The sequence below is a fragment of the Pan troglodytes genome, chromosome 7 (assembly GCF_028858775.2).
Source record: "Pan troglodytes isolate AG18354 chromosome 7, NHGRI_mPanTro3-v2.0_pri, whole genome shotgun sequence".
Taxonomy (NCBI): domain Eukaryota; kingdom Metazoa; phylum Chordata; class Mammalia; order Primates; family Hominidae; genus Pan; species Pan troglodytes.
The window spans coordinates 74,675,091-74,702,459 of NC_072405.2; the positions used below are offsets into that span (position 1 = coordinate 74,675,091).

Sequence of the window (27,369 nt, forward strand, 5' to 3'; positions counted from 1 at the left end):
AAATATCTGGGCACCCTGCAGCCTAGTCAAGTTGACACATAAAATTAATCATTGCACCTACTATGTCATCAGTTGGCCTAGTAATTACCTCATTTAATTGCCACAGAGACCTCCCATATGGAAAGTAGTCTTATTCCCATTTACTCCACAGCTGTTTATTTAATAAATGTTTGCACATTTTGGAGATGAAAAACTGAGCCTCAGATAATTGAAGTAACTTGTCTAAAGCAGCACAGCTAGTAAATGGCAGGGCCAGGATTTCAACACAAGTCTAAAACACTCAGCTGGGTACTCTGAACCAGTATGGCCACTGCCTCCCAGCACTGGTGCTGTGCTCCCCACAGGCCCTGGGGCTTCCTCCTTAGGATGGAGGAGAGCTGAAGGCATTGGCCGCTGGCCAACACTCAGGGCAGCAGCGGGGCAGGCACACCTGAACATGTGGGACCTGAGTGCAGCTGGGAGCCTAGAGAAGGCTCCCCTTTTCTTTGCCTTTGAGACGACCACAGAGCATGAATAGTTGCTGGTATTTGTTGAAAGCTACGTGCTCGTGCTTTGTGTGGATATTATTATTTAATATTCACAACATTTCTGTTCTTCTCACCACCCCACTCTGCTTGGGAGGGAGACAGTGACAGTGCCCCCATGAGGCAGCCATGGGCAAGGACTAGGAGGCATCCTTTTAAACTGCTGTCCTCAGAGCCACCAAGAGTGCCCTAGGTTGCCTTAAATGGCCCCATGGGCCAGTCCAATCCTGTTCCATCTCTCCTCAAAATCTGCCCATCAAAACTGCTTAAAATGTGCATGAATCAATGATTCCACAGGTGCGTGCTGCCTGCTGATTCACCCACGAGCAGGCCCGGGCTTTCCCTTCTTTTTATTTGCTCCTCATCGCTTGATACATTGCTGTTCCTCATTTTCCATTTCCACTAGAGCTTGGCAAAAACATTGTCTAGTTCTAAACATAACTATGAGCCCCTAAATAAATCTTGTATAAAAGGAGCTCCTTTGTCCTCGACTCCCTGCAGCACTCTCTGTTTGCTCTACGGAGTCCCCTTCATCGTGACAACATAAGCAGTCCTCATGGCATTGCCCAGTTAGCTTCACCCACAGCAAAACTCTCATTTTGCAGAGGAGGAATCGGAGACTCAGGAGAGCTTGGGCCTTCCCCAAGTTCACACAGTTAGAAGCCAAGCCATCCGTATCCCAGTCCAGTGCTTCTGGTGTATCCCACAGACATCAGTTCTTATGGGGTGGGATGGGCAGGTCAAAAAGCAAGACATCTGGAGGTGGCCTTGCAGGAAGGCACGCAGGCTGGCCTGGGACCACACAGGAGGTCGGCACCTGTTTTGCATATTTGCCTCCATGTACAACCATGTGGGTGCAACACAAACAAAGGTACTGGAAGAGGAACTGGGATAGGGAAATACTTTTTACATTGGCAGAAGCAGATTCCCTCTGGTGTGCATGCATTGCTGGAAGGCCCGGGAAAGAGCTGAGATTCCTAATTGACTAGAATATGACTCACTTAGGACTCCCATTCCCAGAGGAAGTGGCTTTGGCTCGTATTATGTGTTTACAGAGAATCATCTCATCCATGTAAGCCCTCAGCACTGGATCTACCCAGCGGATTCTTCTCCATGACATCTTGGTGGGTCTCCAGACACGCATTTGGCTTCCATGGGATGATGTTTCCAGATCAGACCCCTGGTCTGCTCCCGAGCTGTGAACCAGATCACAGGAGCAGAGGGTGAACTGTCTTGTTTCAGCCTAGGACTCTGAGAATACTCTACCAGCCAAACACTTCCACAAGGAAACACAATTGGTGGTAACAACTCTCAGAGGAAAGGGAAATAAAACTGCTTCTTGCTTTCAAGATCATTCTGCTTTTTTTTTTTTGGTAGCATAAAGGGTAAATAAACTTTAGGTGCCTTGAGAGCAATTGAATCATAGTTGAGAAGGCAGCACACCCTAGAGGTGGATAGAGAATTTGGATGGTGTCCACAGATGTGGGAGCTCGTTCTGGATACGAAGGTCTCACTGGTAAAATCACTGCACCGCTTGACCTGGGATGCTCAGAATTGGGAGACCCATGTTCCTACCCTTGCTCCGTTAATAACTGTCTGATGTGTACATGAAACCCCTCTAAGCCTCAGTTTCTTGATTTATAAAGTGGGAATAATAACACTTTCCCTGCCTACCTGTCCCAGGTGTGTGGGTCAAATGACCCTATGTGAACACACTTTGTTAACAAGGGAGTATTCTCTCTATTGTTGTTTTGTGTGTGTGTGTGTGTGTGTGTGTGTGTGTGTGTGTGTGTGTGTGTGATGTAAGTGGGAATGTCTTTTGCTGGAAGTGAGATGGGAATGCTGAGGAGTGGTGGAGAATGGTAAAAGGTCTTACTGGGACACACAGAGGGTGCTGGGTAGGGTTGCAGCCCCCTAGCACTGGAGACCCTGGGTCTGCAGTGCCAGCATTCACCCCACCAGCAGATGGACATACAGTCCAATGTTGGCTGGGGTGGTGGATAGAGTTAGGAGTATTGACAAGGCAGCAGTTACAATGGTGATCTCAGAGATTTCACTGAACAGGGAAAGGGCTGAAGAAAGGGACCCAGCAGATAGGCTTGGGGAGCTCGGAGGTATCAGAGAAATGTAAGCATCACGTGCATGAGGGAGTTGTTGGCAAGGTGGCAGTGGTGGGCAGAGAGGCAAAGCTGGAGTTTCAGATTTGAGAGGTGGAGGGCATCCAAGATCTGACAAGGAAGGCGGTGCTGAAGGGCCCCAGGCCAATCACAAGGTTGGAATGGAGAGAGTAGAAGCTGAGTGCCAGGGTCATCTCAAAGAATATGGTGGAGTTGTCACACCTGGGGAGATGGGAAATCTGTGAGCGGTCAGGACATCAGAGGTGGGGGCAGGTGTCTGGAAGGGCTGGGAGGAGAAGGCTGATGCTGCTTTAAGGTAATGGAGGCCCAGAAAACAGATCTGCCTGGACGCATGCTCAGATTTGAAATTGGATATGAATTACATACAAATTGGTCATTTTACACATAGATAACCAAAAGTTGTTGGGGCATCTTGTCCTCAATAATACAAAATATGCATTAAAAACTGTGCTAAATAACTCCTTTTAGCTATCGACATTTTTCATAAAATAGCCCCAAGGGCATGGTTAGTATCAATGAAAGAGAGCCACACATTGCTGAATTTTCAGGAGTTTTGCAAGCCAGGTGTTATGTTGATAGCTTGAAATAGGCCTGGAAGGGAAATCAGCAAACATTACAAACCAGGGCTTCCCTCCACTAATGCCCCCCACCATCCCTGGAAATCTAGTTATTAAATATTTCCCAGCACCACTGCCTAGGCATAAATAAAATCTCCAAATCTGCCCAACTTTACAATCCTGTTGTGGACTGAACGTGTTGCGCCTGTAAAAGAGACATGTCCTCATCTCCGGTGCCCGTGGATGTGGCCTTATTTCAAAGCAGGGTCTTTGGAGATGTCATTAAGATCTAAATTAAGATGAGGCCTTACTGGAGTAGGGTGGGCCCTTAATCCGATACGACTGGAGTCCTCCTTAGAAAAGGAGAAGAGATACAGAGAGATAGACACAGAATGGGGAAAACTATGTGAAGACGCAGACCCAGGGCAGAACAGCATGTGACATTGGAGGCACACCACAGTGACACACACCAACGATTGCTGGTGGCACAAGAGGCCAAGAGAAAGACATGGAACCAACTCCCCTCGGAGCTCCAGAAACAACCAACCCTGCAGACACCTTGACTTCTGACTTCTGACTTCTGGCCTCCAGACCTGTAAGATAAGACATTCCTGTTGCTTTAAGCCATGCGGTTTGTGGTACCTCGTTACGGCAGCCTGGGGAATCTGACAACCCCGTCACAGCCTCATGTTTGGGCAGGAGGGCATGGAAGTTCTTCCACATGAACAGCAAAGGGAAGGTCGACTTTTACCTTTCCCTGTCTCTGCTCCTAGGGGACCTTCCCTCTTCCCGGCACCTCCAGCACATGTTTTCTTTACCATGATCTGGTCCTTCCCATTAGGTGCCAAGTATTGTGGGTCATGCTTCATGCTTTCCCTTCTAAATGGCAATCAGGGGTTGTAAACGCAGATGCCCCTGTGGGTCAGAGTTGTTCAGCGTGAGGCAGGGAGAACTTTTTCAAATTGGAAAGTGCATTCTGTATTTAAATTAAACACCCCAATGAGCTGGCCAAGGAAAACCTGGCTGAGACCTGACATTTTGGGAACTCTCTGACGTGCTCTGAGAGGTGGAGGACATCTCTTAGCCTTGGCATTCCCCAGCAGCCCCCGGCAGCATTTATTCACTGCTGGTGAACTGGCTGATTGTCTCTGGCTGGTTCCTGGGTTTTTGTTGTCATTTGCTACCTGGATCTCTCAGGGGTCTTTTGTCTTGACCTAGCTGAACAGCGAATGGAGTGGAGATCTCAGAATTTCCACAGTTGCTCCAATGTTTCTCCCTTCAGACAGAAGCCTTACAAAAAAACCAGATTTTGTAGGTTATAAATCCCCCAACAGACAAGCTCTGGGATGCTATTGCAAAACTCTAGTTTCAGAAGAATGCACCGAGAGGGCGGCATCCTCTCCAGACATGACCTGCCCCACCCGGATATTTCCAGGAGTGTTTTTCTCGGCAGCTCTCGTCATCTTAGGTGGCTGGGGGACGGGCATCAGGCACATGGAAGATCAAGGTTGATTTGGGGTGAGAAATATTTTGACGTTGTAACTCCTGTTTACAGTTTCTTTCTTTATGAACACCAGAGGGCACCACAGTCATACTGAATGGTGGGTCGGCCTTGCTTTAGGACTGAAATCCTGGTACCCAAATTTTTTTTTCTTTTTAATTTAAGAACTAAGAAGTGCTGAATTGAATATGTATTCATTTGAATATTTTGCTCAGGCTTCTAAGAAAGTTGCAGAAGAGGCTTTTGGGGCCACTTGCTGGATGTTCACGCCCAGGGCCTGGGGCAGGGGGACCTGTGGGGCAGCACTCCTTGCCTGCCCTCCCACCCAGTCCTGAGATTGTCCAGCTCTGGTCGGTTCTGCGGCAGGGCTGGAACTGTGTCCCAGGCCAGAGCTACCTCGTGCAGGGACCCAGCTCGTTGCTTCCTGGGCTCATCCTTTTAAACTGGCTCTGTGAGTTGTTCCACTTAGCATCTGGAGGTGAGGCCTGGCCCTGGGAGAATGGAGGATTCCCCAGGGAAGGTTGAGGGATTGCTGAGGTTGCACAGTTGTTGCCTCAACAGCAGTGGGGCTTCGGCAGCAGGGACCAGTTGACTGGTGTGTGTGTCTGGGGTCTTGAACAGTTTCCCACTGATGCCCTCTGGTAGCTTCCCACTGACAGCAGAGCATTCATGGTTCTGGAGAAATATAGAAAATTTTCTGTAGGCTCCTAAAAGGCTCTGGAAGGAGCAGGAGCAGAGCTACTGAGGGCATGAGAGGCTTCGTGGGTGCTGGGGGCTCTGTGAAGGGGTAGCTGGGCTGACCTCCAGGGAGACCTGAGGCCTGGGAGGAGAGACCACGTGGGAGAGGTGCCTTACCAGAGGTGGGCAGCAGAGGGAGATACTACCAGCACCATCTCCTGTCTAATCGTGAGTGTCCGGGTCCCAAGAGGATGTGTGTATGCTTGTGGAAGAATCTGTACCAGATGACACAACTCATTCAGACAGGGGCTTTTCCATTCTAACCTCTGGGACGGTCCACTCAGTGTCAGCCATACGGTTTTGGGAACCTTCCGATGACACTCAGCAGAGAGCAAGATTGTTCTTAGCAACAGCATGTTGTAAATAGCAAAGGAGCACTCGCTCTGCAGGAAAGCAGACGGCTTTGCAGACCAGAAGTTCTACTAATGAGTTGATGGCAATTTAGTGAGCCTTGGCTGTTTGTATGAAAGAGAAAACTTCAACAAAATGAGGGGAGAACGTATATCTATAAAAGAGAGTATGAGGGCATGGCTGTGACCTCCACGAGCAAGTTGAAACGTTCCACCGAGAAGATCCACTGTGGATAATGGGAACTCGTGCAAGGCCATGATCTGCTTGGTGCAGTGGGCCCAGGAGGCAGGCAGAGGGACTGCCCTGCTTCCAAGACCGGTGACCGCTGCGGGGTCTACCTGGCCACGAGGGGATTCCCTTTGTCATTTACAATTCACTTGCTCCATTCAGTCTTTTTATTTAACTGGGATCAAAAAGGATATAATTGGTAGCAGATCATTTGGATTCCAGTTCCAGATGTGTGACCCTCATGAGTGATGTTCAGGCTTGGAAGAAGTCACATGATCACACCTAACAGGTTACCTTTCTTAAAATGGGCACCTATTAATAGTATCAAATAATGGATATGATATGACCTGTGAAAGCACTTAGGAATTGATCCACTGTGACATAAGTGGTGTCATTAATCTCAGGAGGGAATCTTTAGCATTTCTTTCTCTTTCAAATATGTGTCTGTTACTTGGGCTGAGTGAGGCTCCATTTGAAGGAGGCTTATTTAGAGTTAAGATAAAGATATATCTTCAGGCCTATGCTTTTACCATCACCAAACAAATAGGATTGGAAAGTATTTTGGGTTCTGGGTACTCATGGCTTTGTAGATTGCTTAGCCACATTCAGACAACAATTTGCAGAGCAGCTTCCATATTAGACCTTTTTGTGAAAAAACACAAAATAAAATTCAGTTTAACTCAAGAAGTATCCAAAAACATTCAGTAAAAAGGACTACTTTTGTCCTGAGCAGGGAATACCATCCTTGTTTTTGTTTTCTACCTTTTTTAAAGCTAACGTTAGAGACATCTTGGGCTAATGGGAACAGGGAATAACTACTGGCAAAATCAGGGATCAAGGTTCTGTTTATGTTTTGTCAAACAAATACATCTGTTTGACCTGAAGCCTCCTTGGTTTATTACAGCAATTGCTTACTGTAAGTAAGCAACAAGGTGTTTAAATTTCACACATGTGAAATACATATTATGTTGCCTAGCAGGGGCCAAGACTCAGTCAATATTTTTTTGTAGCACAGTTCTCAGATTCTGAGCTTTACTTAACCAAAAGTTTACTTAACCAAAGGAAGCAAGTTCTTAACCTTGACACTAGAACTGTGAGTTAGACTTTATTAGTGAACACACTTATTGGTAGTTCCTTGTTTAAGTCCATTACCACAATGTTTCTCTTTAGCTTTAACACATGCATCATTTGGCACAGTCATAGACTGATAAGCAAGGGAATATAGCAGGTAGCAGTCCCCTGGAATTACAAGCTCCTGAAGCAAAGCTCCGTAATGGGTGACAGCTTGAGCTATGGAATCAACCAGCCTGATTTCAAAGCCAGAGTCCACTGTTCACTGGCTGGTTACCTTGGGCAATTCACTCAACCTCCTCAATCTTAAATTCCTCCTCTAGAAAATGAGTGCATAAAAACACCCACTTCATACTTTTTTTTTTTTTTTTTTTTGAGATGGAGTTTCGCTCTTGTTGCCCAGGCTGGAGTGCAATGGTGCAACCTTGCCTCACTGCAACCTCTGCCTCCTGGGCTCAAGCGATTCTCCTGCCTCAGCCTCCTGAGTAGGTGGGATTATAGGTGCCCACCACCATGCCTGGCTCATTTTTTGTATTTTTAGTAGAGACGGGGTTTCATCATGTTGGCCAGGCTGGTCTCGAGCTCCCGACCTCAGGTGATCCACCAGCTTCAGCCTCCCAAAGTGCTGGGATTACAGGCATGAGCCACTGCGCCCAGCCCACTTTATACTTTTTAGGGCTTCAGTGAGATAATCTAGTCAGTGTTAGCTACTATCACTAACATCATCATCATCATCACTGCCTCTTAGTCTCCTAAAATACCCAGTATAGTGCCTTGCACTGTGATAAAGGGGGAACAATTCCCATTTGTTGTATAACTCATTCCATCCACTGATGCATTTTAAATTTGGAATGAAATCTATCAGGATTACAGATTCAAATTCTTAAAGCTCTTCCAATGTACTTTGTTCCCATTTTGGGGGGCAGGGAGAGAGTAACTTCTTAAAAATTTTCCAAACTTCAACCCTAGAAAATAATCTATGTATATAAACGTTCTTAGTATAATTCTTGGCACATCGTAGTAGACATTTCATAAAAGTTCTAAGAGATAAAAAGTAAAATGGGTTTATATTTTATGATGATTTTTAGGGGAGACATAGGCTTCAAGAAAGTGACTTGCGGCCACACACAGTGGCTCACACCTGTAATCTCAGCACTTTGGGAGGCCGAGGCAGGCGTATCATGAGGTCAGGAGATCGAGACCATCTTGGCCAACATGGTGAAACCCCGTCTCTATTAAAATACAAAAAATTAGCCAGGAGTGGTGACACGTGCCTGTAGTCCCAGCTACTTGGGAGGCTGAGGCAGGGGAATCACCTGAACTCAGGAGGCAGAGGTTGCAGTGAGCCAAGATCGTGCCACTGCACTCCAGCTTGGCAACAGAGTGAGACTCCATTTAAAAAAAAAAAAAAGTGACTTGCCCAGTGTTTAAGAAATAAGAATGTTTTTGGATACTCATTCTTGAGTTAAACTGAATTTTATTTTGTGTTTTTTCACAAGGATGCCATTATCTTCAGTAAATGTTTTCTTGGGAAACTCAGGCAGTGGGAAATTCCTCTAGAGAGCTGCTGGTCGGCAGGTGTTTTCCACATTACTTGACTGGAGAGCTGCCGGCAGTCACATCTCTCTGACATGGGGTAAACAGCGGCTCTCGATCCAGGCAGCTCTTTAGAACCGCCCCATGAGCCTTAAAAAGTGCATAAGCCCAGCCCCACTGAGCCAGATTTTTGCTTTGGGATAGTCTGGGTGGGCCCTGGGCGTCAGAATTCTTAAAATCTTTCCAAGTGTTTCTAGAGAGAGTTATAAATAGTTCTCTCTGCTTAGCCTTCGATAATTCTATGTTTTATACATGTTTATAGATTTCAGCACACATTAAAATTCTCTCCCCTTTGTAACTTCTCTTTAAAAGGGACTTTTTTTTAACTTTGTAAAATGATAAAACATAATAGGAATTAACCAGTTTGTTCTTCTGAAGAAACATATAAGCACTTGATTTTACAGAAGAATTGCCAGAATTGTTCAGTAGCTACATCTTAGATACTGGAGTGGTAATGACGGCTTTTTCATTTTATACAATCAAAGCAACCACCTGTTTTTTCCCTTTCCCAAGTAAGTTAACACAATGAATCTTGATCAGATGATTTATCTCTTTGAAATTTACAAGTGATGGCTTGAGTTTCATATATTGCATACTAATAACATAAATGATGTAGAGAGGTACTAAAAATAATAATATTAGTAACAATAATGCCTTTGTTCATCATGTCCTTGCACATCACATGTTCGAAACAAGTGGTGTTTGAGCCTGCTGAGATATGAAATTTAAAAGAAAGACTATGTAACCCTAATGCTTATGTGTTAGATAGCTTGGGTTGAATATTCAAATAATTCATCTGGTACCTGCTGCAGATTCTGTGGTAGTGCACCAGTCATTTCTTAAAATAGCCCTAACCATATGTGGCAATTGAAAGAGGTGTATAAGGAGTCCCTAGGAGCCCCTAAGGGAATGGTGAAGACCTCACAAATAGAGAAAACAAGGGAAATTAGCAAGTAAAACCCGCCTCCCAATCATGGTTCTATCTTAAGTTTCCTGCCTCAGAGACAGGACTTTTTGGTTCAATGTTGGAAGATCTACTAAGTTCTTTTTTTCAAAACATAAATGATCCACTTGGCAATGCTTTTACAATACATTTAGTGCATTTTGAATCAAGGAATTGTTTAATGTGCTTACCATGAGTTATTTCCTTTTACAAACATCATTTGAAACTCACCATTTCTAGAAAGCCTCGCCTGGTTACGTGGAATATGATCCCATTGATCTCTGGCTGTATCTTTTGATATCAGAAGCCATATACTTATAGGCATGTAATGACGTCCTATGTATGACAGCACACATCAGAATGTCCCTTTAATTTCTCCGACTTAAGCACGTAGGACCTTTGAACATGCTCTTCCACCTGCTTGGAATATATCTGCTACTACCAGCAACTCCTTTATCTAGTTCTTTTCAGATCTCTGCCCAGTTGTTTTTGTTCAGGGAAGCTTTCTCTAATCTTCCTCTGTTCACTGATTTTACGTTCTTGCAGCATCTCTCCAAAGTCTCACTTTTCCACTTTTTTGAGTGACCATTTGATTGCTCACTGCCTGTCTTGGAAGGCTGTAACTCTTTGACTCACACACCCAGGGTCTGTGTTGACTTTTGTTTATCAGTATATTTCTAGAAGTTAGTCCAGTGTTTGAATTCAATAGGTGACTAATTGTTGAATGAATACTGCACTTTCTCTTTGAAACTCAGCTACAGTTCCACTTTGCTGAAGAGTTCTGCACTACTTAACTTTTTGAAACTAATGTTCTATGTAATACTTTAAAATAAAGATTAATGGTTAAGGAGAGTGATTAATTGTTCAAAAAGAATGACTTTTACTAAAAGTATTTATTATTAGACTAAATTTGAAACATAAACTAAAACATACATTTTTAAAAAGCTACCCATAAGCTCACCATATTTACATAGCAACTATTTTTATTTCATCAAAGGACACTGTCCTTAAGCTGAAGTCATGCTGGAACTTGGGTATTTCCTTCTAAATTTGTTTGTGTCTCCTTCTTCTTCTTCTTCTCCTTCTCCTTCTCCTCCTTCTTCTTCTTCCTCCTACTCCTCCTTCTCCCTCTTCCCTCCCCTCTCCCCCTCCCCCTCCCCCTCCTCCCACCCCTCTTCTTCGTCTTCTTCTTCTTCCTCTTCTGTGATGATGGGCAGCTTCATAAACTCTGGCTGGAAATCCGAAGGTATCTAAAAAACCAATGCCCTCTAGAGGTGAGAGTGCTCTGAATCATTCACACAAAATTGCCTGAAGCTGGGCTACCTGTCTTGGTAAACAGCACACTTAAACTACTCCTTCAGCCTCCAGGACCCCACTGTGCCAAATTCAGGAATAACACCTGTCTCATGTAAAACTTTTTTAGTCTGTAGGATCTTACTCTAAATCATAGGAATTGTTGTCTCACGAGACTTTTTAATGTCTGTGAGAGTATGGACATTAGCAAGAGATGCCTTAACTCTTAAAACCACCTCAGTCAGTACTGTGACTCAATGCCTCTTAACTAGGCGAGGGTTAAATATGCAGATTTGAAAATATTGAGTTAATAAATAGTGAGCAGTTAAAGTTTCCCCCTTATTAATGTTGCATGTTCTTTCCAGTAATTTTAAATCAACTGATCATTACTAGCCTTAGATCAAAAAGGAAATGAAGTTTGAAGGAACCCACTTCACATGTAAGGAGATGAGCTTATTTCCTTAATGGAGAGTCCTGGTGGAGACGCTGGAGGCAGTTCCTCAGTGCTGTTTGGTTGAACCAAGCACCAGTCGACAAAGGATCAAAAGTGGGCTGCAGCATATATTTTGGTATCAGTGGATGCCTTGTAATTGCAAGCTTTACGGTCATGCATGTTTCATTCTCTCTTTGTTGTGTTTTCCAGAGGGATAACCAATTGGCTGGCAAAGTAACAAATGAAAAGTAACCTGACTCTATTGACCTGCTTAACCCTGCATGGGGGGGAAGGATGGAAAGGAGCAGCTGTTTGCTTTGAAACAGTGGAACAGGTATGGAACAGCAGCTTTTGCTCTTGCCTTCTTTTATTTCTTTGCACATCTATTTCCAGACCAGTTGAAAACAGCAAGTTGTTCCTGTTTGCGGACACAGAATCGGGGTTCCGGGTTCCAGGAACAGGTACTGTGGTTTACTAGTAACATTCTGACTTGCCCCATCTTCAGGTTGCCATTTATATAAGGATTAGTGCAATGAAAAGAACCTTTTTTTTTTTTTTTTTTTCTTTGAGATGGGGTCTCACTCTGTCACCCAGGCTGGAGTACAGTGGCGCCATCTCGGATCACTGCAACCTCTGCCTCCCAGGTTCAAGTGATTCTCCTGCCTCAGCCTCCTGAGTTGCTGGGATTACAGGCACCCGCTACCACAGCTAATTTTTGTATTTTTAGTAGAGACAGGGTTTCATCATGTTGGCCAGGCTGGTGTGGAACTCCTGACCTCAGGTGATCTACCCGCATTGGCCTCCCAAAGAGCTAGGATTACAGGTGTGAGCCCGGCCAAGAGCATTGTTTTCAAATAGCAAATAAGTAATCCTGCTAGGGAGAATTATTACTTTTAAACATAGGATTTGCATTTTGGAAGTGCATTTAGCTCTAAGATACATTATTTGGGCTTATGGGAATTTTGCTCCACTAAACAAATTTCTATGAAGGAATCATAGAAGTAATGACAAAACGGCAAAGCTTGTTGATTTCCCCAGTGAATGCCATGGAAAGTGTGTTTGCTGTGTTTAATGATCTAATCTCCTCTGCCCACATTCATTTTCTCAGTTGTGAAGGGACCCTGCCAAGAAAGGCATAGTTTGACTTTTTCTATTTTTTCAAACTTCACATAATAGATATAGGTGAAGCTTCTTTTGCTTCGAAATGAAGATTTCATTTCAACATGAAAGATTTAGAACCACACCCTTAGGACCCCTGGACTTAGAATCTTTAAAATTTTTGTTAATTTTGAGTCAGTGCCTATTGTCATTGGGGGGTTGTACCTTCTTTCAGTTACATCCATTATCAAGAGGCACCTGAGCAGTACCTGGTTTGGTAGTCACTCTATAGAGGTCAATGCTTTTTGTAATATTAATGGCTTTGTCGTGCAGCTAGAAAGTAATTTTAAGTTCAGAAGATTAAGTATCATGTACTAGATGTTCAAAATTAAATCACTTAATGACTTTTCTCGACAAGATTTTTCTCCCCATTGGATGCCTGATAGATGAGGGACTATGAATAAATAATAAAGACTTGAAATTTGCATAGGAATATTATAATTCAAAAGGTTACAGAAAAAAAGAGTTTTAAAAGTTGTATTTTATATAAGGAATTTAAAAAGGTTATGGGCCCACTATTTAAGGTTACTTATGGAAGAGATTTTATGTTATTATGTTCTCAGGACATAACATCTTTACAGTCATTAAAGGTTTCAATGTATTACTCTATTGAATCTGAAACTAAATATCATAGAAATCAATAATATATGAAGAATCTGGTTTCTAGCTTAACAAGGAGGCAGAAAAAGTAGTGTGTTGTTGCTGCTTGAGGCACAAAGCAGCTTTCTGGTCTTTTGGTTCCTTCATGTTTCAGTGTGTAGAGTCAGCCAACTACTTCCCACATTGACCAACTATCTTTTGCTTGCATTTTAACATGATGCAAATGGACTTTTTTAAAAAGTTTCTTCATTAAAAGATGTTGTCTGTCTGAAAGGAAATATTTGGGAATAGGGCAAAAGAAGATGAAACAGACAATAAACACTCTATACTACCCATTCTGAATATTGATCAATGCATATTATAAAACAAGTTGGCTACTGGAATTTCATTTAGTGGGAATAGATAATTGTGTGATTCAATTTTTAAATGAAGTGATGATTGGAAAAAACATTATAAACCAAAGAATTAGCTAGCTACTGTGTCTTCCCGGGTGTGAGTTTTTACGTGTGAAACTCTTTGAGAAATGGAATCTGCCCTTTTTTTTCATACTAGAAAAGGGAGAGTAGAGAAGCAAAGGCCTGGGGCAGGGAAAGACAGGCTCCAGGCTGTTTCCAGGACTGTACTCTGGAAGGGGCTGGGAGCAGCCCCCGCCTGAGCCCATTTCTCTTTTTCCACACCTGGGATAATTTTGAAGGAGGCAGCCTTGGAGAAAACCATCCTCAAAGGGCACCAGAGGGCTCTGCAGGCTCCCCAGGGCTGCTTTCCTCACACAGGAAAAGATACTGGACAGGATTCAGGCACCCTCAACTCCAGAAACCTCGGAGTCTTCCTTTGTGAAAAGCATGAATGCTAACGTTAGGCTGCTTTGCTCACAGACATTGGTGTACCCAGTAAAAGTGCTGCCCAACGCCAAACCTAACATGCCCCCTTCCTGTCACCACCCAGTCAGCAGGGAAAATAAGAACCAGGAGTTTGGGAATGGAGAGGAGAGAGTGGTTTTTCACAGGTGGTAGGAGCACGTTTAACAAGACTAGAAATGCTCAGGGCTATGGCTCATGTGGTTCCTGTAGCCCTGAGCCACAGGGCTTCCTGGAGATCCTCAGGAGGTTTTGACCCAGAGGCCAGGAATCTTCTTTCCTGTGTGGCTTACAAACTGGGCTCCCTGCAGAAGTTCTGAAATTCTTGCATAACCCACACATTCCTCTACTTCCAGGTAACTCTACTTTCCTAACTAACTCCTTCAGGAGCTCCCTCTTAGTCCACGTGCAGGTTCAGTGGCTGCGCAGAGGGAAAACACTTGCCACCATAGCCCTTAGATCCCACTGTGCCTTCCTGTGGCCCCTCACCCTGGACAGAGCTGCAGGGCCCCTCACGCCCTGTAGCTGGACACAGTGCAAGGCTGCTTCAGTTCAGTGTCACCACTACTCAGAGTTCTTGTGAGGATTAGATGAGATACTAGTTGGGGGAAATTGTAAATTGTAAAGTATCTTAGAAATGTCAAGTGTTATTCAATATGACACTCCAGTAAGAACATGGGCTTTAGAACCAGATAGCTCTAAATTCAAAACTTGCCTGTGTGAACCTGGGCAAGTTGCTTTACTTCAGGGAGACTCACTTCTCTCATCCATAAAATGAGATTGCAAAACAGAGAGGTATATGCCCGCTGCCCCTCGGGGGCTACAGGCTGCTTGTCTTCTAAAGACTTCATATGACAGTATTCATCACCATATCATGAACTTACCGTGGTCAAAACAGTGAAAGGCTGTCCAGTTCTCAGCCTTGGAAGCTCAACCAGCTGAGATGGCGGCAGCCAGAGAGCAGGGCCTTGCTGAAGGCCACACTCCCTGCAGCCATGTTCTCCAGATGGTGCACAAACTTTGGATGTCTATTATTTTATGAAGGGAAATAGCTATCCTTGGATGAAGACCACTTGTGTCAACATGACCCATTCATGCCCTCCTTGTGGGTGGATCTCAGGGCAAGACAAATCATCAACAGATTCCAATTTATTCATTTACCAGGAGACAGAATTGTCCCTGAGACCAGTGAAAAGAACTGAATCCATGTGACCAGTGCATTCTCTTCCTTGAGGAAGACTTATGTAGGACGCCAGATAATAACCAAAAGGAGACTTGACAGCATGGAGTTAGATTAGTCGAATTTTAACAATGAGGGCCAAAATTGCTGGATGGGCTTCTCTCAAGAGCAACCGTTTGGCCAATGGGGCCTGAGTCCTTTTCCTCCTTCCTTGCAATAGTGCTTGGATGGCCCAGCCAGCATTGGCCTCCGCATTTGTTTTTCTCTGCCTGCCCATGTCTGCTCATCCTCCTGAATAACCGACACAAGAAGAACCTGACACTGTCAGTTACGATTATGCAGTTAATCAGGTTCTATCAGGTCTTGCAGGCCCAGGAGCCATTTATCTCTTTAAGATGATTTTATAAGATAGCTTCTTCCTGATCCAGCATGCACTGATCTCCCATTTTAACTCTCAGAAAACCGTTTTATTTATCTTACTCCTAAGCTTTTGGGGGTCCCTCTCTGATGTCCCTAAGTACCGATAACAGGATTAAATGATACAATATACGAAAGTTGTCATTCTGGTGCATAGGAGGGGCTCAGTAAAGCCTAATTCCCTGTTCTCCTTCCGTTTCATGCAATATGACAGCTCTTAAGACTTTTATGGAACATAGCCCTGTGCTATGTCATTTGTATTTCAAAGATTAATATACAATAGGATTCCAGCCCCTGGGGAGCTCAGAGTATGGTGGTGCAGGGACATTTAAGTGAATAATGTTTTGTTGAGCATAAAAACCCTGTTGTTGCCAGGCCCACTTGCTGTGGGAGTAAATGTAGCCTTCCTGGTATTCATGTATTCATTTTGCTATGCTGCTAGACCTCACCTGTACAAATACAGGGCCCCACCTCCTGCAGAATCCTCCCAAAGGTGTGCCAGTGCTCAGGGAGAGTTGCAGAGAAGAGCTTTAGTGTCCACCCTTTATCACCATTATCTCCATTAGCATTAGTCCACACCATGCCCATTTTTAAATTTGAATCAAGGATGTTTTCTTAACCCCAGCTAAAGTATATGCAAAGCAACCTGAAGGCCCCCCACACGCCACCACCCAGCTGCTCACCCTCACTCTTCCTGCCCCTTGCTGGTACCCTTTCCTACACTGATTCTGGAGCTTCCAAACACCCCAAATATTTCTGAGTATCCCTAGGGGGTATTGCAAATGTTTTCTGAAATGACTCTGGGCCTTCTGCCACCAGCCCTTCTCCTATCAGGCCTGGGGTCGGGGGAAAGGGCAGGCAGCAGTGTCAGCTTTCTGCCATGTTCTCTGTCGCTACTTTCTTCGTAGGAAAATGTTGGCCCAGCCTGGCCTGGGTGCTGCCTCTCCCTATGAAACAGTTTCAAAGTTGCAGATCTTTGTTCCCTTTAGTCTTTACAGAGGGCTTATGCAAACATTTCTTCAGTCTCTAAGTTCTCCCCCAGAGGAACTCAAAAACACATTCTTGGGTAGGGCAGGGGACCAGTGGGCATCATCTGGTCTAAACTCCCCTCATCTTCTCTCTGAGCTAGATCCCAATCAAAATTACCTCCCTCGTCTTTCAGTCCCCAAACCCAGAAGTCCTAATTCATGTTGATATATGCAAATAGATGACCAAGAAAGTCACTGGCCACCAAGGCCATGCAGATCTGAGGTTAGACTTAGATAGAAGGGCAATAATAGAAAAATATGAACCAAGTTCTACTATAGAAGCAAGTGGTAGTATTGCTTTTGGTTCAGGCTTCACCTTTTCTGTGAGGCCATCCCTCCCGCTCTCACTCAAGTTAAGCACTTGCTGTTGAATCACCCAGCGGACATTTGCCAAATACCTAATATGTGCCAAGCACAAAGCGAGGCCTCTAATGGCATGGTTCCCAAGCAGAATCCTGTCCTCTAGGAGATCCCTCGTCTGTTTGATCTCTATACTTGGTACTTCTCTGACCCTGAACACTAGTTTCATTTTTGGCTTATACATTTGGATCCCATATTAGTCTGCAACCTCTCTGAAGACCTAGCCCACACTTTAGGCTTCTGAATAAATACTGTCATCTGAATAACAACATTTTGGTCAATGTCAGACTGCATATACAATGGTAGTCCCAGAAGATTGTAATGGAGTTGAAGAATTACTATTGCCTAGTGATATCATAGCTGTCATAATGTAGTGTCACACGTGACTCATGTCTGTGACAATGCTGGTGTAAACAAACCTACTGCATTGCCTGTTATATAAAAGTGTACAATGACCTAGGACTTCATATTCACTCATTGCTTACTCACTGATTCAGAACAACTTCCAGTCCTTTGAGCTCCATTTGTGGCAAGTGCCCTATATAGGTGTACCAATTTTTTTCTTTCACACTACATTTTTACTGTACCTTTTCTGTGTTTAGGTGTTAAAAAGTCGCCTACAATACTCAGTACAGTAACACACTGTACAGGTTTGTAGTCTAGGAGCAATAGGCTATACCATATAGCCTTGGTGTGTAGTAGGCTCTATTATCTAGGTTTGTGTAAATACACTCTGTGATGTTCACACAATGACAAAATCCCCTAAAGATGCATTTCTCGGAACATAGCCTCATCATTAAGTGGTGCATAACTATAATTGAATTGTCGGCTGTGGGTGTTATCATAATCCATGTAGTAGATTATCTTCAGTAACCTGTATATCTCTTTCCTGGATTAGTGACAGCAAGATCCAAGTAGGAAGCAATCAAAGTGAGTGAGTCATAGAGCACGATGCTCACAAGCATGAAAATTATGCTTCTCTGTGCCTTGTTAAAATTGATTTTACAACTATCTGTTGATTTATGGGAGTCATGACATCTCTTTTATTTTATGACATAGATGATGAAGAGGAAATACATTTTTCCCTCAAATTGAAACTATCAAAATGGTTTCTTTTGGAAGTTGCATATAGAGAAAAATCGATAAAGCAGACATAACTCTTCTTATCTGTACTAGAAATGTCAACACAATACATTTGAATCTGTTGGGTTTGAATATCATAGTTTATCACTATTATTTTCCCAAAGTATTCTTTCCCAAGTACCCAGAAGCCACATTCAACTTAAAGGCAGAGTAGGTGCAGTGATTTAAGAAACATCCACAATAGTTAGTCTGGCTTGACCATGCTCAGGGAGCTGCCACTGGTATTTAATTGAGAGAGTATAATAGCACTTAGGAGTCCTGGTTGACAGTGACCAAAACCTAGCTGAAACACACAAGAAAAAATATGCATGTACATTTGTACATGGAGAGGAATTTTATTGGCTCAACCCAAGGAAGGGTTGATAGACAAGCTGTTGTAGGGTAAGAGTTGCAGGTGGACCCAAGAACAACCGGAGCCAGGAACTGAACCCCACTGAGGCTCTCACTCTCTTTCACCCTCTCTTAATTCAGGCCAGCCAACAGTACCCAAATGTTCAATTGTATAGGTTTCACCATCTGATAGATCTATATTTTTAAAATCCTAGGGAAGGATTCTAATTGGTCTGGCTTGGGTCAGGTACTTCTTCCTGGTGGACTAACTGAGATCAGGTAAGGCCGAGGCAGGTCTCAGGAAAAGCACAAGTTGCAGTGGGGACCTATGCACTCCCCAGAAAAAGAAAAGCTAAACGGCTAATAGGAAAATTATCTACGACTATGATCTCTGGCCAGAACTCCCCAAAAGGCATTTGTTAAGATGGCCTAGATGGCCTCTAACTCTATGTTCTGTAGTCCTAGGATTTGAATTATTATGTTGATTTGTTCATTTATTTGACAAATAAAAATTGTGTATATTTATGGTGTACAGTGTGATGTTTTGACTTATGTGTACATACATGGTGGAATGGTTAAGGTAAGCTAATTAGCATACACAGTAGCTCATTTCTCATTTTGTTGTGTGGTGAGAACACTTAAAATCTACTCCCTAGCGATTTTCACATACATATATAATATATTGTTATTGACTATTGTCACCAAGTTGTACAACAGATTTCTTGAACTTATTCCTCCTATTTAACTGAAATTTAGTATAATTTGGACAACATCCCCCAGCCACTGCTTGTCCCATATCCACCACTTCCATTGCTGGCTAAATTTGGAAAATATATGAAAAAGAAGTTAAGCAAATTCCAGAAAAAAATGAAAGACCAAAAAGCTCTACATTTGCCTGGCCTTTGAGGATTGATTCTCAACAATTCTGAATTCACTGGGTGTTTAGATGACATTTTGCTTCTATTTAACCGTGTGGAGAAAGCCCTGTTCCATTTGCATGGCTGCCTGTATTCTTTAACACCCTGATTCAGAGCTCTGCTTTTGGCTCTCTTAACCCTTTTCTCCCCTCTTTTTGTAGTTGGTACACAAATATTCTTCAAATTGTCATTTTACAAAAGGTCAAAAATGAGCTGTCTTCCCCTTTAGAGAGTGGGAAGTAGTGTGCATAACCTTCATGGCTATTTTCTCCCCTTTAGTTTTGCAGCCTTAGAAAATGGCATGTAACATACCTAACCAAAGACAGCGGACTCTGTCAACAACAGGAGAAGCTCTATACGAAATTCTTGGTCTGCATAAGGGAGCATCAAATGAAGAAATTAAGAAAACCTACAGGTACGGATTTCAATGGTGACATTTCTTCTGCTACTAGTGAGTTATTTTGTGACTGGCAGGTTCCTCCATTAAAGACATAAGCTTCTCGCTAAGACCAGTAATCCAAATTTTAGATCCAATGTTCCCTGCTCTACAACATAGGAGTTAGGAATGGAAAGGCATGACAGTGATTTTATGAAAGAACTCACTGATGATGCTGGGCCTTAGGAAAGGGCAGCCTGTGACTTAGACCTGCAGTGAAAGAGAGAGAGAAAGAGAGAGAGAGAAATGAGTGAACCAACCACAACCAATCGCTGTCATTTTTTTTTTTCTTTCTTTGACAGAGTCTCACTCTGTCGTCCAGGCTGGAGTGCAGTGGTGCAATCTTGGCTCACTGCAACCTCCGCCTCCCAGATTCAAGCGATTCTCTGCCTCAGCCTCCTGAGTAGCTGGGATTACAGTCACCCAGCTAATTTTTTTTTTTTTTTTTTAGTAGAGATGGGGTTTCACCATGTTGGCCAGGCTGGTCTCGAACTCCTGACCTCAGGCGATCTGCCCACCTCGGCCTCCCAAAGTGCTGGGATTACAGGCATGAGCAACCGCGCCCTGCCAATCGCTGTCATTTAACCCATCTGATATAGCATCACTGAGTCAGAGGAATTCTTTTTAATAAAAGGAGTTTGGTGGAATGCTGTATTTGTAAGCTATACTTCTCAAGCCCTTAATTTTGATCTTTTGTGGTCTAGTTCCAGGTTAGCTATTTTTGGAAAACTTTGAAATGTCTTTTTATTTTAAGTCCAAGGAATAAAAAAATGTTGAGGGAGAAATGCCATTACTACAACCCAAACATATGAGAGAAGCTGTCTGAAAATTAAAGTCAAAGGGGCAAATCCCCAACTCAAAGCACAAAAAAAATCATCTTCTTCTACACCGAAGTCTAGAAAGGCCTGTCAGTGACAGAAGAAGCACTGGTTTGGGGCTTCCTACTCCAGGAGACTTTCTGCACTGGTGCTATAGTATGTCAGTCCTCTAAGAATTCCATGATGATTTTAATGAATTTCTGAAAACTCTGTTATTTGTCCCACCTATAAGGCATGTAGCCTATCTGATACTTGTCTTGACAATATTTTGGGACCTCTTAGGGCATTTTGAGGTATTTAACTGTCTCTTGGCTAGTTGGAGGAAGAAAGATGCGTGGACCTTAACCACCTTCTGGACAGGAGAGCTGCTTTCAGAGAGAGAAAATCTTTCCAAGAGAGTGCTTGTTTGTTTGCTTGTTTGTTTAGAGTTAGGGCCTCACTTCTGTCACCCAGGCTGGATTGCAGTGGTCTGATCATAGCTCACTGCAGCCTTGAACTCCTGGGCTGAAGCAGTCCTCCTGCTTCAGCCTCCTGAGTAGCTGGGACTTCAGGCTAGCTACTCAGGCTATCAGGACCACCATGCCTAACTAATTTTTTAAAATTACTTTTTTAAAAAGATGGGATCTTGCTTTGTTTTCCAGGCTGGTCTTGAACCCCTGACTTCAAGTAATCCTCCCACCTTGGCCTCCCAAAGTGCCAGGAGAGCTTTGACAGTTTCACATTGAAGTCTAAATTTGCTAAGACTCAGGCTCTTTCTTACATATAGTTTTAAGTAGATGAAACAACCAGAAACTTTTGACTTGTGATACTCTACCATGAAGGACATGGTGATAACAGAAATAGTGGAATAATTTGTGCTTGTAAACATTTACGATTCACCTGTGGGTTTTGGTGACTGATGATTAAATTGTTTTCCAACTTGCAAAAAAAATGTTGAGTACAAAATTAATTTGCTTATTGTAGAAAATTTGCAAATTACTAAAAATGAAGGCAATAACATTTATCCATAATCCTACCTCCAGTAATAATTATCATTAATATTCTGTTTCCTTCTAGTCTTTTTTTTTTCTATCTAGAAAAGACATTTAAAAATCAGGTTGTATTAGTCTATATTCTTCATATTCTTCAACTACCTTTTTTTTTTTTTTTTTTTTTGAGATAGAGTTTCACTCTTGTTGCCCAGACTGGAGTGCAATGGCGCGATCTCGGCTCACCGCAACCTCCGCCTCCCAGGTTCAAGCAATTCTCCTGCTTCGGTCTCCCAAGTAGCTGGGATTACAGGTGCCTGTCACCATGCCCGGCTAATTTTGTATTTTTAGTAGAGACGGGGTTTCTCCATGTTGGTCAGGCTGGTCTCTAACTCCCGACCTTAGGTGATCCTTCAGCCTCGGCCTCCCAAAGTGCTGGGATTACAGACGTGAGCCACCGTGCCTGGCCTACTACCCTTTTTTTTTTTTTTTTAACAAGGTCTTATCATGAAAATATCTTGATGTTATTAAATAGCCTGATTTTTAATGGCTGCGGCCTACGGTTATTTTGTAATTTATTTAGTCACATTGCAAGCTGTTATTGAACATGTAAGTTCTTTTACTTATTCCTTATACTTAATATACATATATTATAACACATTTTCAATTACTTATTTTCTTATGCGGTATAAAGCTATGCCTTTACAGGAAAAAAATAATCAAAATATAAATAAATTTTCAGATTTTAATCAGTTACTTCTTGATTTAGTCTTGAATTAGGTTTTATAAACCTAAGTCCTTTTTCTTACTGTACAGAAGTTTAAAATTAGGCAAATTTGTTAGTCATTTATGACTTTTGTTTTACTATTATGGTTAAAAGACCTCTCGCAATTACAACACTATAAAAATATTCACCGTATCTTCTTCTAGCACATTTAAGATTTTGCTTTGACACTAAATCTTGATCCAATTGGAGTTTATTTTGGCATAAGGAATGAGGTAGAATTCCAGATCTGATTTTTTCCCAAATCCTTAGCCCACTAATACTTATTGAGTCTCTATTTTTATCTATTAATGGGAAATTCTTTGGGTTAGGGTTGGAACCTTCACCATGTGGCAAATTGTAGGAACTGAAATGCCATTAAGAAGCATGTTTTGAAGAAAAAATGGCAATGGTGCGAACTGCAGTTTGGAACCAAATAGTTACACGAAAATGGTAGAGTCTGATAAAACTCAATATCAATCTTCTAGTTTATATTTCCCTTAAGGTGCTAGGGAGAGAAAAGTCTTTGCTCTTTCATTTTGCCCTAGACCTATCCAGAGGCCCGTGCCTGGGAGCTGCCCACACCTGTTGGTGGACGTCCTTGGCTGAAGATCACTGAATTTGACTGAAGGCTTCAGGCTGGGACACTGTGCTGGGGTAGGGGAGGTGGGAGGGAATGCCATAATTGCATTGTCAGTTAATTTTTGTAATATCTACAAAAATGCTTCCCAAAATGGGGAGGGAAAAAAGTGACATCCAACTTCCTTGTAATTTTTAAAATCCACTTTACTTTACAAATGTGACTCTTAATTGTCTTTATTAATTTTGTAAGCCAAAATTTCAGGTCATATGTTAATTAAGGCATTAATTATGCTGAGTTGTTTGCAAGTTTAATAATTACAACATAAAGTCTATTCATGTAATTAGTGTCTTGCTATTAATTTTGTTTTAATGTCATACAAATATTATTTTTTCAGGTGATTAGGGTACTAGTATGCTGCCAAAAGCATCTACTTCTCCCTAAATTACACATTTGTATTCTGCAAGTTATTCAAAATGTATGAGTAAGCTGGAAATCCACTGAGAATATTATTCTTATATTGTAGGATCTGGATCAAAGCAGTCACAATATAGTGAATTAAAAGTCAGTGAAATTTAATAAAATTACCAGCTGTTGAATCCATACACCACTTGGCCACTGTTATAATATTTGGCTGTGCTCTTGAAAACAAGGCTGAGTTAGAAGACTTCTTTCTTCTTTTGCATTTTATTTTTAAAAAGATAATCTTTCATTTGATTAAAAGGAAAACAGGTATATAAAAAAGTCTTTCTCTTACCTCATATCACCCAAGTCACTTTCCCAGGGGAAACAATATTATCAATTCTTTGTATACCCTTCTAGAGAGATCTTATGTCTAAATAAGCATATATAGGCCAGGCACGGTGGCTCACACCTGTAATCCCAGCACTTTGGGAGATCAAGGCGGGTGGATGGATCACTTGAGGTCAGGAGTTTGAGACCAGCCTGGCAAACATGGCGAAACCCCATCTCTACTAAAAATATAAAAATTAGCTGGGCGTGGTGACGCATGCCTGTAATCCCAGCTGCTCGGGAGGCTGAGGCACGAGAATCGCTTGAACCTGGGAGGCAGAGGTTGCAGTGAGCCGAGAGCCGAGATCATGCTGCTGTACTCCAGCCTGGGCGACAGAGTGAGACTGTGTCTTGGAATAAATAAATAAATAAGCATATATTCAGAACTTCCAGTCTAAGCAAGATGATGTAGACTTTTCTCTCCCTGCTAAGCACAACTAAAAACCTTGGAAATAACACAAGAGCCAACCAAAAGAGAACTCTGAAAGGTAGAAAGAGAAAGGTTAACTGGTCAGAAATCCCAGGTCACAGCAGCAGGGCATTTTATAATCCCCTCCACCCCAACCCAACAAAAGATAACCCAGGCCCAGCTTTTCCCAATACCCAATCTAGCAGAAGAAGGCATCCAGGTAGTCTCATTCTTCCTCCAGATTGAACAGAAGTCCTGGCAACAACATTAGACAAGCCCCACAGAAACAGCAAGGGGCACCAATTGAAAGCTCCCCATCAATATCTTGCTGGGAAATGCTGTCTTTTCCCACCACCAGTCTGGGACTCCTCTCTCTCACCTAGAGACCCCACTTGACAGAGGAAATTAGTAGGGGGATTCCACCACAAGCACCCAGCCCAGGAATGCTTTTGTCCCCACAGGCTGGAGAATCCCTTCACCTAAAGGCACCTGGCTCCTCAGCTACTACCAACAAGGAGTGTTGGGAGCCTCAGAAGCAGGAGACAAACCAAACAAACAAAAGAAGCACCGTAAAGACTCTGAAAAGTAGATTGTTATTGGAACCACTCACAAAAGTAGGCTAGAACCTGCATGCTAAACCTAAAGAAGGGGACTGCCTGCCAAAATAAAACAACTTAAATAGAACCCAGAATCTCCCAACATGATAACCAAAATATCCAGATACAAACAAAATGACCCATCCTACAAAGAAGCAAGAAAATCACAACTTGAATAAGAAAAGACAATCAGCTAACTCCTGTGCTGAGATGAACCAGATGTTGGAACTATCTGAAAAGCATTTTAAAGTAACCATCATAGGCCGGGCGCGGTGGCTCTCGCCTGTAATCCCAGCACTTTGGGAGGCCGAGGCTGGCGGATCACGAGGTCAGGAGATTGAGACCATCCTGGCTAACACAGTGAAAGCCCATCTCTACTAAAAATACAAAAATTAGCCGGGCTTAGTGGCAGGCGCCTATAGTCCCAGCTACTCGGGAGGCTGAGGCAGGAGAATGGCGTGAACCCGGGAGGCGGAGCTTGCAGTGAGCCGAGATCGCGCCACTGCACTCCAGCCTGGGCGACAGAGCAAGACTCTGTCTCAAAAAATAAATAAATAAATAAAGTAACCATCATAAAAAATTCAACAAGTAACGACAAATTCTCTTGAAGCAAGTAAAAAAAAAAAATGGAAATTCTCAGTGAAGAAATAGGAATTAACAAAAAAGAACCAAATGGAAACTATAGAACCAAAAAATAACATAAATAATAAAACTAACTGGATGAGCTTAATAGTACAGTGGAGATGACAGAGAATAGAAATTGAGGACAGATCAATAGAATGTTCCCGATTTGAACAACCGATAAACAATAAACTGAAAACAGAGTCTCAGAAACCTGTGGGACAATAACAAAGATCCAACATTTATAGCATTGACATCCTAGAAGGAGAGGAGTGAAACAATGGGACTAAAAGAGTACTAAAAGAAGTAATGGCTGGAAATTCCCCACATTTGGCAAAAGATAGAAACCTACAGATTCAAGAGGCTGAGAGAACTCCGACAGGATAAACCCAAAGCAATCAATGCCAAGAAACATTATAATTAAATTTCTGAAAACTACAGACAAAGAAAAAAATTTGAAAGCAGCCAGGGAGAAACAATGCATGGCCAAACACCCATTTGAATGGCAGCATATTTCTCATCTAAAGCAACAGAAGCCTGAAGGAAGTGACAAAACATTTTTCAAGTGATGAAAGAGAACTGTCAACAGAAAATTCTGTATCTGGTAAAACTATATTTCACGAGTGAATGGGGAAATACGTTCTCACATAAAGGGAATCTAAAAGAATTGTCACTAGCAGATCTCTTCTTAAAGAATGGCTAAAGGAAGTTCTTCAAAAGAAAGGAAATGATAAAGAAAGATCAGGAAGAAGGAAAGAACAAGGGAGAAAGCAGAAATATGGGTAAATACAAAAGACTATCCTTTTCCTCATGAGTGGTGTGTGTCCTCCCACCCTCGATGGTGGTGTGTTCTCGCTCCTAGCCTGTACTTTGTATTCCCTTAACAGTATATCTTAAAGATAAATCCAAGGAATGATCAGTTCATGAAAGTTTTTCTCATTCTTTTCATATTACCATGTAGTATTCCACGACATGGATGTCCCATGACTTAATTAGTTTCCTATTGATAGATATTCAGGTTGTTTCCCATCAAGTCTGTCTTTTTTTCTTTAAAGGTTGTCTTTTTAAAACCAACTTTTTGCTTCTCAGAGAGGGAAACCCTGTAGTCCAGAAAGGTAGATAGAGGTGGGGAAAGGGAAACAATCTTGGTTCCTGATCCCTTTTCCATATTTGCATGTCCTGATCCCAAACTCCTGGAGCAAAGATCTCATGGACCCAGCCAGATCAGATGCCCATTCATGTCTAACTAGCTCTGATTCAGGGAATCACAACTTCCCACTACCACTTAGCAAGGAGGTGTGATCCAACTTTTACCGGAAGGGAAAGGGACAGTGTTCTCTAAAAAAGGGGACAAAGTTGGGAAAGAAATTTTCAGTATCTCCAGTTCTTCATTCTTTTACAGAATTAACCATAAAGCAGCCTCAAAGACCTATCTCAGTCCCTCCTGTGTCAATTTGTAGATCTTTATCATAGAGTCTTCCTGTGCATAAAGCACCTTTTTCCTCTTTCATCTGAAATTCAACCATACTTCATTAGTCAGCTGATAAAATGGAGTCCCCAGCTACCTCAAAGGACAGCTGGGAAAGGTGACAAGAGAAAGGCTTTTACTGTGCCAATCCATCAGGTATTGAAGCTCTTGCCTTATTGACATTTTGTGAAGAGAAATGAGATCTTTTTTTTTTTCAAGGGATGCCAAGCTCTTTGTGGCAAAGCACAGTGAAAATATCAGGTACTACTGTGGATGAAAAAATATCCAAGTCTAAAATTATCCTGCCCTTTGGTGCTGCTGCTTAAAAACCATTTATCTAGCATAAGGTGAATTTGTGATCCAAGTCAAAAGTGACATATCACAGGGTGAAACTCATGGTATGGTCTCATCCAGGGCCTTCATTATGGAATAAATCTGCCTTTAGTATTGCAGAGCATAATCATCCCAAAGGGGTTGAAGTCTAAGGCTCATTTAATCCAATTTTATCATTGCTAGATCATGTCACTTAATCTGACCAGTGTTTGCATGAGATAA

At 42.5% G+C, this 27,369-nt stretch overlaps 1 protein-coding gene across 6 annotated transcripts in view; it reads left to right on the top strand.

Annotated features, from left to right (window-relative positions):
- Window positions 1-27,369, top strand: part of DNAJC5B (DnaJ heat shock protein family (Hsp40) member C5 beta) — a 117,284-nt gene that overhangs the window by 49,057 nt on the left and 40,858 nt on the right. For 4 of the 6 annotated variants that reach the window (XM_063816086.1, XM_063816087.1, XM_009455344.4 and 1 more), the window contains exons 2-3: window positions 11,584-11,707; window positions 19,643-19,778. In XM_063816086.1, the coding sequence (XP_063672156.1) occupies window positions 19,660-19,778 (119 nt within the window). In that variant the 5' untranslated portion in view covers window positions 11,584-11,707; window positions 19,643-19,659. Of the gene's footprint in view, window positions 1-11,583; window positions 11,835-19,642; window positions 19,779-27,369 lie in introns of all 6 variants that reach the window. The other 2 variants (XM_016958994.4, XM_063816088.1) reach the window with 1 other exon arrangement.